Raw genomic sequence first — 12,752 nt, 5'->3', positions numbered from 1 at the left:
TTTTTTAAATTTCATAATAATATATTTGGGATAATACAGATCCAGTTGAAAAATATTTAAGATTAAATTTCCACGTTTAAAAAGAGACCAAATCTATAACTGTAAACTGGAGCACTTAGTCATGATGACCATATAATTCAACAAAACATTTTACATACAGAAATTCTAAAATACATATTGAAACTATTTTCACATTTGCCTACTTTTGTTTTTTTCATTTATTTTTTAAAAATCATACATGGTACTTTATGGAATGACTGCAGGATAGACAATAGAGCAAAAGTACTGTGAATATAAATATGAGAATAAAATTCTGCTATCAACTAATGCTCTCTGTTACAGAGAAACATTATTTTAAAAGTGCTAATATCATCATCGCAAATAGTAGCAGAATACACTTAAATATTAGTCAAACCATTTGGCTGAAAATTTTTGCAGGACAAAAAGTATAATATTTTAATGATTTCAGGTCATTAGGAGGTTTTATATGTCAATATAAAGTTGATACTCTCACATCCTAATATATATGCATAAGTTAACTCTGGGTATATGTAAATACTCAGACTCTGGTTACTATGAAATAGTAGAAAGATGTTCTTATATTTCATTTGTTACATCAAAGATGCTCTTTAGACAAGGAACAGAAAGACAGCTGTTTACTAGAACTCTATTTAAACCGGACAATTTAACTGTGTGTGTGTGTGTGTGTGCGTGTGTAAACAGTACTGAAAGGGGGATTCAAGAGTCTGCTAACTTTTTTTTCTTTTTTAAGCCTTTTAAGTAATGATGTAAGTAGAAACTAAGTTTCATCTCAAAGGAAAAACCGTGGGTCTCATACCCATGCTTTAGGTTTAAAATCTTTCTTAAAAGACTAAATTTACTAAAAGGCTTCCTAAAAGTATGCATTTGTTTTTACTATCAATTTGATATTCAACTGGAAGAATCAAAAATAACTATTCATCCAAAGGTATACTTTCAAAATTTCTACAAGGAATTACATTAAATCAAACCAAACTACAATTTGGGGACATCAAACTTAGTAGGAGAGCAGGTAGTAGGAAAATTTATCCTCCCTTTCATCTGCATCACACAAAGTCTCTATGTATTAGTAACTTTGTAACTTACTAAGTTGCTAACACTTAGTAAGTCTTGTAACTGACTAATTTCTTTATACTTAAGGATATTTATAACCTGCCATAATGGTTTCATTTAGTATAAAGTTGCAGTACTGAAATTCGGTCATAGTAGTGGATGTCAAGATTCCTACTGAATTGGAAGGAATGGTTTGCATTTAAGATTAACTGTGTTTATAAATATTGGGGGGTTTTGGGTTTGTTTCTTAACAACCCCCCCAGCAAAAGACTTAAAGCTCTCAAAAAGAAAAGCTTTTGAATAAATCAAAATGAGAATGCTGAGATTTTAATATTAAAAAATCTCCTAATTTAAGTGTAACTTTTCAAAAGTATTCCACATTCTTTAAAAAACATAGCTATTTTAATAAAGCATTGTTTTTATCAAAACTTTATCATAACATCTAAATTATGTAAAAAATGCATATTATTAGTTAATTTTATAGTTTAAAAAAAGAAAATACATACTTAAGGCGTTTTTCTTCTAACAGCTCAAGGGCACACACAGCTCAGGCTAGTCACCTAAAACTTGGTCCTAAATCTAATTCATTCAAGCAGCAGATGAATCACTCATCCTAAGAGGCCTCCTTCAAATGCCACATTCTCCTTGAAGCCTTCTGAATATTCCAGTAGACATTAGCTTTCCTTTCTGTGTATTCCTATAGCCTTCTGAGTTTCTCTCTCTCATAATCCTCACTTCAATATGCCCTGTGGGCTGGTTTATTCTTTACAGTCTCTTTCCTCTTCTAAACTTTCCTATGCTCCTCTGGATTGGAGCTGAATGACATCCATCTCTGTGTTGCAGCAGGAGATTACACACAGTAGGCACTCAGCGTTTGCTGAGCGAGTGGCGAACACAGCATGGAGATGAACACTGGGTCCCCGACAACTGTGTGGGTTTGTTTCCCAAAGTTTAAAGAATACTTACTTTTAACCATTAATAAACATCACAAGTAAATTGTCTGATTTAAATCACCACTGAGAAATAATACATTTGGAGCAAGGGGCTCCTAAGAATGGTTAAAAGAAATAGAAATAAGTAAATAAAGGAGGAGACATTTTGTCTTTTTCTTTCTCCCTCTCTCTCTCCCTTCCTTCCTCCCTCCCTCTCTCCCTTCCTTCCTCCCTCCCTCCCTCCCTTCCTTTCTTTCTGTTTTGTCAAAATGTCCCTCAGTCATTGTAACCTATTAAGAAGTCTAAAAGTAGTTAAAATTTCACATATTAAACCATGTAGATTTGGTTAGAGGAGAAAAAAGGCTCTCAGAGATTTCCTAAAATAATGAGTTAACAGTGCAAATACTGGATTGTTTGATGAGAATCTTACCACGTGCTTTTCTTTCCCCCTTAAAAGAAAAATTTTAAAACACTCTCCAGTTTTAATGCAAACAGAAGATAAATATTTACGAAGGAAAACAAATTCCACAGCATTCCATACAGATTTCCAAACAGTCTGATGATTCACAACAGGCATCCATGATGCCACAATCCATGTCACAAGGGCAGTTACAGTCATCTCCCATTTCATCTCCGCAGCAACAGCAGCAGGCTTCAGAGGTGCAGATGCCACACGAAGCTTGTCCCAGGACAATATTGCAGAGGGTCAGGAATTCACAGAACAGACAGGCCAGGATACAGTGGACACAGCAATCTTCATTTTCAGTTGGGAGGAGGCCACATAGTCAGAAAAAGGAGGAACACAAAATATATAAATCATCAATATACTGAATAATAAGAATGGATGAAAATAATTAAGTAATCCAGAACCTAATGACATGCAGTCTTGGTAGTCTTTTGTGGGCTGGAAGCATAAAAAGAAACAAGTTAAATTCTAGATGAGCAATCTTTAGAAGTAGATACTGGATCTGGAAAAAAAAAAAAAAAAAAGGATTGTACTTGTGTATATGTGTGTGTGCATGTGGGTTAGAGTATTACTCACACACTGTGCACCGGTCCTGCACTTTTCTATGCCTCTCATCCGTCTTCGCTATCTACTGCTCTCTGCTAAATGACTCCATGACATTATAGTCCTTCAGAAAATAGAAATTGCTTTTCCACTTCCTGTGTGGCAAAGTACTTTACATTTCTATTATTTCCCGAGACTTCTCTAGTGATGCCTCTCTAAACAATAAATTTCATGAACTGATATAAAAAAGTGAGAAATCAAATGGATTAGAATCTAATAAATTTAGTACACCAATGTTCTAAACTTCTTTCCTGTAGAATTTTGGGGCAAGTAAGTATAAGGAACAACTGAAGAAAATTTCTATTTCTGGAGGACTTTAACACATGCAATAAAAATAATTTAAGACCAATGTTATAAGACATTTGTCTATTTTCAGAAATATTTGTGAATTTTTAGCAGGATTATTTCTGGGTTTGTATTTGTGTTCCTTTCCTTCTTTTTCTTTTCTTTTTTAAATTTCATACAATGCAAGCTTTAATGAGGGGATTCTGCTTCCAACAACAACAACGGTACGGAACAATCCCTACCCGCATCCCACTGTCACATGACTTGTGTATTTCTGTATTTGGCTTTACGACTGAGTGCCTTTGATGGAGTTTCATCAAATTGTGTATTCCATCATAAACTCCCCAACTCCTTGAACACTGCCGTTCCTCTGTAGTCTCCAACTTTGTAGAGAGTCTGTAACTTTGTAAAAGGGGGAAATGTGGGAAATGCATACTCTACATGCCAGATGGCAAAAAGGGGAGAGAGTCAGAAAAAACTCAAAAAGGAAAACTCCAGAGTTGGCTGCAGAAATAAAGTCTAGGAGTTCTCTGGTGGCCTAGTGGTTAGGATTCCCGGCTTTCACTGCCGTGGTCCGGGTTCAATCCCTGGTCAGGGAACTGAGATCCCGTAAGACATGCGGTGTGGAAAAAAAAAAAAAAAAAAAGCTAAAAAACACACCAATGTTTCCTCCCAATCTTCTCAGTGCCAAGCCCACTCTCATGTAAAATTGTCTATGGAGCAATTGGAAAAAGATCACAGAACTGTAATCTTCCCCTAATGTGTTTAGTAGTACAGCAGTCCTCCTTTATTACTGGGGGATACATTCCAAGACCCCCAGTGGATGCATGAAATCACGGATAATACTGAGCTCTATATATACCATTTATTTCCCATGTATACACACCAATGATGAAGTTTAACTTATAAATTAGGCAAAGAGATTAACAATAATAACTGCTAGTAAAAGAGAACAATTATAACAATATTCGGTAATAAAATTTATGTGAATGTAGTCTCTCTTGAAATATCTTGTACAAATTTAATGCTTTTTCTATCTTAACTACAAACTTATTAGGTACTGTGGCCATAAGTTTTTACAGTTTGAGGTATGACAGCAAAATTATCACAAATTTCTTTCTCCTTCTTCACAATTTCATGGATAGAAGAGTCATTCTTACCATAGACTTTAGCAACCTCAGCATATAATTTTTTTTCTTTCCTTACTGAGAACTTTCACCTTTTCACTTAAAGAATTACTTTACAGCATCTCTTTGGCATATCTGAGTTGCCAGCATCACTACTCTTGTGCTTTGGAGCCATTATTATGTAAAATAAAAATTACTTGAACACAAGCACCGCAATATTGCGACAGTCGGTCTGATAACCAAGAGGGCTTCTAAGTGATGGTCAGGTGAAACATGCTGGACAAAGGGATAATTCATGTTTCGCGTGGGATGGAGTGGGAAGGCATGAGATTTCATCATGCTACTCAGGGCAACATGCAATTTAAAACTTATGAATTGTTTATTTCTAAAGTATTCCATTTAATACTTTGGTGTTGCAATTGACTGTGGGAAAATGAAACCATGGAAAGCAAAACCACAAATAAGTGGGGTTTACTATATCCAATCATATTAGGAGAACAGTAAGATCAACTTCATGGATCCAAGTCCACAGCCTTGGAAAGTTCTTTGTTTCTAGAGAGTCTATAGTTTCCCTCTTTCTACATTCTTTCTATAAATTTTTATCCTAATATCTTATATGTATCTGTTCAGTAGAGTTTTTCCAGGATTATGTTATCGTGATTTGTAAAATATCTGAAATGTTATAAAGAGCTAGCTTTATTATTATTACTCCTATTAAGAAACTAGTGTTTAACTGGAAAGCAACCCAGTTCTATTCAATATGTCTTCAAACAAATATCCATATTAACTAATTCTAAGGGCACTTCTAACCTTAACTTTGTATTCTACTGTGGAATGCTTATATTTCAAGACTAAGAGGAGGAATCCACAAAAACTCACTTGATACTGAAAACATTAAGTATAGTTATTGAGCATTAGATTCTTTATGTATTAATCATAAAATATACATTGAACTGTATGTAGTGAATCTATCAGTCTTAAAGGGGAAAGAATGGCCTTCCCACCCAGCCTTAGAAATAGAGGGTAATGATACCTTTGAAGCCTCCTTTGGTCCCTTCCTAAATCATCTTCCTCTTCCCTTGCTTTTCATTGTACTTTATACAACAGTGAATGTGTAAATGTCCCTACATAATCTATCAGAAAGGAAACGATACCACATAAATTCCCATAAGTAGCATTTTTCCTCAATATTATGTGTTTCAGACTTACCCTTCTTGATTCATGTAGCTAAAGTTCACTTGTTTTCTAGATGTACAGTATTCCATTGATTTAACACACTGTAATTTATTCATTCATCCTACTTAGGAATATTTTGGTCATTTCCAGTGTTTTGCTATTCCAAACATTAATGTTTGAAACAGTTTTGTGCAGGTCTCCTAGAGTACACATGCCAAATAACTAGCAGTAGAATTGTTGGGCCACAGGATACGCATACGTTTAATCAAGTTAGGTAATACCACATTTGCTTTCAAAGTGATTGCTCCAAAATGTATTCCCACCAACCAAGTATGAGAATGCTCATTGTTCCACATCTTCACCAATCTATGAAACTGGCATATTTTCATATATGCCAATTCATTGAGTGTGAAATGGCATCTCATGGTGGTTTTATTTTGCATTTACTTGTTTACTAATAAGTTTGAACATCTTATCATGTTTTTGGCCACTCATGTTTCACCTTTGAAACAGGTGTTCATGTATTCCCCTCACTTTTCTATTGAACTGCCTTTTTCTCTTATTGATTTGTAGAAGTTCTTGATATAGTCAAGACATCAGTCTCTTGTCAAGTATGATTGTCCTCTCTCAGTATGTGGCTTTTTGTAGTTAAAAGAGATAAGATACAGATGAGTTATCATTTAGACCTTGAGAGTTTGAACTGATGAAGAGAAATTCAAATCTTGTTTTGAGCTGAAGATACGTGATAATAAGGCTGAGGAAGTAAAGTGGCAGATAGCCAAGTTTGGCAAATGAGTCAGTGAAAAGGAGAGGAGGCATTAACAAGATCCAGTAGCAGAAAGAAAGAAAAAGTTTTAGCGTTTGATTCAAAACAAGGGAGTCCAGCCATTCCGATATACAGAAAGGGAGGGGAAAACAGTAAGTAATCAGGAGGGAGGGACTGAACGTAACATGTGAAATCAGCTGCCCTCAGGATGAGGAGGAATGGGAGTGACATCCCCAACTAAACAACTCATTGGTGCTCATAGAACATATTAATTTGAGAATCAAAGTCCCTTCCAGATCTTAGACAATAATGATGGTTGTTATACAAAAATCAGAAGCCCTAAGCCAAGAATAGAATCTCTCCAAACTCCTGCTTTTAGCCAACAAGATCTACAAAGTAATTGAAGTCTGTTAAACTTTGCATTTTTAGTAAACAAGGAACATGAAAAAATAAATTCTTAGCGCAAATAGATCGAACACTCGTTTTCTAGACTGTCTTCAACAACATAGTGTAATTTCTCTTTTTTTGTATTTTATTTTATTTATTTTTTATACAGCAAGTTCTTATTATCTATTTTATACATATTAGTGTATATATGTCAATCCCAATCTCCCAATTCATCCCACTCTCCACCCCACCCCCATCCCCCAGCTTTCCCCCCTTGGTGTCAATAGGTTTGTTCTCTACATCTGTGTCTCTGTCTCTGCCTTGCAAACCGGTTCATCTGTACCATTTTTCTAGATTCCACATGTATGCGTTAATATACGATATTGTTTTTCTCTTTCTCACTTACTTCACTCTGTATGACAGTCTCTAGGTCCATCCACGTCTCTACAAATGACCCAACTTCATTCCTTTTTATGGCTGAGTGATATTCCATTGTATATATGTACCACATCTTCTTTATCCACTCGCCTGCCAATGGGCATTTAGGTTGCTTCCATGACCTGGCTATTGTAAATAGTGCTGCAATGAACATTGGGGTACATGTGTCTTTTTGAATTATGGTTTTCTCTGGGTATATGCCCAGTAGTGGGATTGCTGGGTCATATAGTGTAATTTGTACAATAGATACAAGCAATGGTTTTACATAGAATAAGAAGCCTGGCATTAATGAAGAAAAAAGCATTTATTAATTAAGAATGTGTAATCTTAGGAGAAGAGATATTTTCATCACTCTTTCAATTTTTTTAACTATTTAAGAAACTTGGCAATTCTGTTAAATTCTGGTTTAAGCTCTTTACAAATACGAATTCATTTGATTCAAATAACATCCCTAAGAAGCAGTAATGGTATTATCCCCATTTTACCACAGACAGATTACAGAAAACTTAGGAAATCTTCTCAAAGTCACAGAGTCAGGAAGTAGTAGGCAGGGTCAGAACCCACACAACCTGCCTGTGTAATCCATGGTCTAATCCAGCATGCTATGCTGCCAGTACAGGGATGGGTCACTTCTAACAGTTCATCTTCCTGGCGGGAAGAAGACCAGTTATAAATCCAACTGATTTCTGCTGATTTGTCTTGCTGATCTGTTTTCAGCCTCGATTCACATTTCCTTTCTAAAGATGATTCTGAATTTTAGTTTTAATGAAGACTTGATAGTAAGTATTATCCTTCAACATGTTAAGAGCAAAGCTGCTGAGTTGGAGAACTCATAAACTTCCAGTTACATTGTTGAAACAGACATAAGACGTAGGCAGCCAAGAGAGAGGTGATGTGTCAATCAAAAGAAATCTAAATTTAAAACTTAAAAATTAAGGTTCATATTTATATGAACAGAAGCATTGTAGAGATTATATAGGAACTCTACTGGTAAAATATACGGTTATGACAGAGTTCTCAAAAGAATAAGCCCTTTATGTAAATACTAAAACTTACAAAAATAGTCATCCTCTTAAAACGTAGGTCCTACATAATTTACTAGACAAGCACTTTGGGCTGCTCTGAAAAATCAAATCTATGATTAGGGCACGTAAAGAAGCCACAAACCAAAATTCATTTTAGTTATTAAAGTGATATTAAGCAAGGTGCATTTACAGAAACATCTACCAGAAACACATTCATTTTCTGTAGCTTATAAGTAGAGAAATACTTAAGACATGACAACAAAAAAAGAAACCAAAAACTGAATCCCTAAATCCTATCAAATCAATTTAATAATCTGGTTTGTATTCCTTTCCAAAAGCATTTTTCTTTTCAGTTGTGTTCTAGAAAGAGTAGTTTGATTGTGATTGGGGTAACGAAAAGGTTAAAATAAACCAAGAAGAAACAGCTGTTACAGTTTCTGTCACTGCCACCCCTCCCACCCCCAGGGGGATGGAGAATCATAAAAGGCATTATGTTGTTGGTTTTATTTGAAGCAAAGAGAGGATCGTAAGAATTAACAAACTAAGAAGACCTAAACGGAGAAACAAACTTTAAAAGAGACGAGTCCTCTGCATCCATGTAGTTCACTGTCAGAAATAATTGTTTTTCCTGCTGTTCTTGTGGTTTTTCATTTTCATGGTTTTATTCGGTCATATTTGCAGTTGTTTGCCAAAAGTGTTTAACCTTTGAGAAGCCAACTAGGTTCTGGGAAGAATGCCTGTTCCAAACTAGGCCCAAAAGAATTGCACAATTCAGTGTATTACTGAGAGGAGAACTCAGCACAAGACTGACAGCTACTGTAAATTTAGGAAAACAGAGAAACACACCAGCAGCCAAGGAACTAAAAAGAAAGCATAAAAGGAAATCTTTAGCATAACATTTGACTCTTAAAAAAACTGTTATGAATTACTTGCAGACACAAACCCAAACAAAATCTCTGGGTCCTCTGAAAGGTCATCAATGTTAAATCCATGCAGCTGGCATATCTGGCAAGTGTCTAGCTTCCCAACACCCGGAAGGTAACAACTGAAACTTACTTAAACAGCATCTTTGATGACTGGTGAAAATATCTGTGACTGATCTGAGGGCCTTTGTTCTCTTGAAATGAGATGGAAGACTTATTTTTATAAGAATACACGAATTTAATAATAAAATCCCAAATTGCTTTACCCAATCATAGATGGCTCAAAATACTAGGCAAATGTGAGGAGAGCAGTTATAGTGAAAGGAACCCTAAGAACCATCAGAAAACTCTTTGCACAGGAAACTCAGCTGTATTCTAAATAAGTCTATTTTTTTTAGTTTCCTTCTTTTAAGATGTGGTATGACAGGTGCTTTGAGTCTCTTGAAACAAAGACACTGTACAGCAGAGTACAGGGAAGGGCAAAGAACAGTGAATTCTGAGAATAACCCATAACCCATTTTTAAGCGAAGGTAGATTTGTATGTGTCTTATCTTGACTGATCTCTAATAACATTTCCTATGACTGAAAATGCTTGAAAATACTTTCTTAATCAGGTCCCCATCATGTAGACTATATACTAAGAAACAGGGGTTCATTATTTTTTTCAACAGGTCAACAGTATGCCAAAGAGCAAATGCAGGTTAAAGCATGAACAGTCAGTTATGTGTAATCAGTAATTTGGGAGATTGTATTGCGATCAAACCTGACTCTAGCTTTATAATCAAAGCCACAGAGAACCCACAGGTGTCCCCATGTCTTTAGCTGCTAAGGCTCACATCCGCCCTGGGAGGGCACAGGGGGACTCACCGTGCAGAGCAAGAGGCATTCCTCTTCCCAGATATTGCTTTGCTGCAACTGTTTCTCAATACAAAATCAAAAAGCAGGCTGAAAGTGGGTTTTGGTCATCCTGAATTGCAGCCAGGATGGCTAAGTCAGTATCTGGCCTCTGTGAAAAGCCAGCTGTGAGGGACGAGACACAGACATCTCCAGGGAGTTCTGCTCCTCAAGTGGTCACGGGGGCAGGAAATATTTACTAAGACGGCACGATAGCTTAGCTCCAAGTAGCTGCATGTCTCCAAGCCAGAGGACGCACAGCATTCTGGCCTACAGCCCTAGAATGACCTGCTGCTTGCATAAATTGGCCTGAAGTATGCCTCCCACACAGAGCCCTCTGGCACACTGCTGTCCCCTCGAGGCCATGCATCTTAGCCAAAACACAGTCAACATTTTCCTAGTAGGGAAGAAAGCGAGATAGGTCAGGAGGTAAAAGAAAGAGAGGAGCTGCATTTTCCACTGCAGCACAAAGAGGACCCCACACTTACAGAAACTGAACAATAACCTTTACTATTATCTTTCCTCTCAATAAACTCAAAAGAACTATAGAAAAAAACAGTACCATTCTCCCACACCCCACAAAAGGACTCCTCAATCATATACCTAACACGTGTCCAAATCCTAGAATCCATCCTCCTCCTGTGGGAAGTGCATTCGTATTTTAAATTACAGTAAGTGGATAGCACAGATTTTTTTTTTTGATTCTCTTATTTGTTTGCCCTGCTGCCTCCTCTGTTGCTGATTCATTAAATATTCCAAACTCTCAAGAGAGATTTGATCCAGTAATTGTTGGTCATGACTTAACTATAGCACTGATTCAAGTATTCCTTTCTAAAGAGTCACACTTTATAAAGTCTAGGAAGATAACATATATATCAGGTCACCTTTTGTTTCCCAGGAGCTTAACACAGAAATCTGCCAGGGAGTAAACACTCAGTTAGTAGAGGTGTTTATTTAAAACACTTAAAATGCACAGTTAGTATGTGGACAGAGAGGCAGGGAAAGAAGAGTGAAAAAAGAGCAATGGTGCAAGTATTATGCATATGAGTTTATTGAATCTCTGCAGCACTTTAAGATCACACATTTGATAGCTGGTAATAACAGTACTGTCCTCATAGGGTTATGGTAAGTATTAAAAGAGACAATGTATATAAAGTACTCAGTAAAGAATTCATGTACATACTTATTAATATTACTGTGATAGCAACAAAGATAATGGCAAAATATTTATTCTAGAGAGGGTACAACTCTCTACCTTTCGATGTTTCATTCGCTCTGATTACCACAACAGAATAGGGCCATTCAATTTTAACCTAAGGAGGTTTATAAAAGGCTGTTCATAGTTCAAATACTTAAAAAGAGAGAATCAAGAAGGTAGTTCTAAGAGACAGAATCTGCAGAAGAGTGGAGCAGAAATCTGCCCGGAAAGATTTAGTCAATCTTATGTTTGGCTATGACAGGAGATTTAAAAATAATAATCATTTTCCATATTTAAACTATTATCCATTTATTTTCTCAGGAAGCTAGAAAGCAAAAACAGAGGAAAACCATACTTGAACCTACTCAATGGTAATTTTATTAAGTTGGCCAGTTGAAATATCTCTAATCCAAAAAGTTTAATTAATAGGAAGGTTGAATATAACTTTTGGATAACAAAATCTACTTTAGATCTTAAAAGCATTTTCCTAGAAAGAGTCACTGTATAAACAGTCTGCTAAAGTTGGTCACAATATCATCTATGGTTAGGACAAAAAATAAGTAAATCCTCTAGGTTTAAGGAAAATATATATTTGTATAAAAATGATGTAAGAAATCTCTCCCAAAAGCTTAACTTAATATTTTCCTGTTTTCACTTTTGTAACTGTGTTTATTTAACAATTCACCTTTCAATTTCATTTCTGATTCGTGCTTGTTTAAATATTGTGCGAGGTATATTATGAGAAAAATCAGCCTTTTTTTTTTTTTAAAAGCCATGTAGTACTGCAGTTGGGTGATCATGTAAAAGGTGATGATAGTAAAATAATACCTTTGCCATACGGGATGCTATTTATTCATTTTTATTGAGGTATAGTTGACATACAACATTGGTTTCAGGTGTACAATGTAATGATTCCATATATGTATATAATGCAAAATGATCACAATATGTCTCAGTAACATCCATCACTGCACATAGTTACAACTTTTTTTTCTTGTGATGAAAACTTTAAAGATCTAATGTCTATCAGAAAAATTTCAAATATGTAATGCAGTATTACTAACTATAGTCAATCCATATGACTTATTTATTTTATAACTGGAAATTTGTAGCTTTTGACCCCCTGCAACCATTTTGCCCACCCCCACCCCTAGCCTCCAGCCACCAGCAACCTGGTCCTTGTGTCTATAGCTCCTAGCTGCTGTTGTTTGTAAGAGGCCACATATAAGATCATAATGATATTTGTCTTTGATTTATTTCACTTAGCATAATGCTCTGAAGGTCCATCCATGTTGTCGCAAATGGCAAGGTTTCCTTCTTTTTAATGGCTGAATAATATTCCATGGCATAAATTTCCACATTTTCTTTAATCATTCATTGATTCATGGACACTTAGATTGTTTCCACATCTTGGCTATTGTAAATAATGCTGCAATGAAC

General features: G+C 35.7%; 1 protein-coding gene across 4 annotated transcripts in view; it reads right to left on the bottom strand.

The window, feature by feature from the left end:
• Positions 1-384: 384 nt before the first annotated feature.
• MDFIC (MyoD family inhibitor domain containing) overlaps positions 385-12,752 on the bottom strand; it is a 101,635-nt gene continuing 89,267 nt past the window's right edge. For all 4 annotated transcript variants that reach the window (XM_033863168.2, XM_073809854.1, XM_019925116.3 and 1 more), the window contains exon 5: positions 385-2,778. In XM_033863168.2, the coding sequence (XP_033719059.1) occupies positions 2,531-2,778 (248 nt within the window). In that variant the 3' untranslated portion in view covers positions 385-2,530. The remainder of the gene's footprint in view (positions 2,779-12,752) is intronic.

The sequence above is a fragment of the Tursiops truncatus genome, chromosome 9 (genome assembly GCF_011762595.2).
Source record: "Tursiops truncatus isolate mTurTru1 chromosome 9, mTurTru1.mat.Y, whole genome shotgun sequence".
NCBI classification, from domain to species: domain Eukaryota; kingdom Metazoa; phylum Chordata; class Mammalia; order Artiodactyla; family Delphinidae; genus Tursiops; species Tursiops truncatus.
The sequence above is the reverse complement of the archived record's forward strand: the minus strand, read 5'-3'. Positions and strand labels throughout refer to the sequence as shown.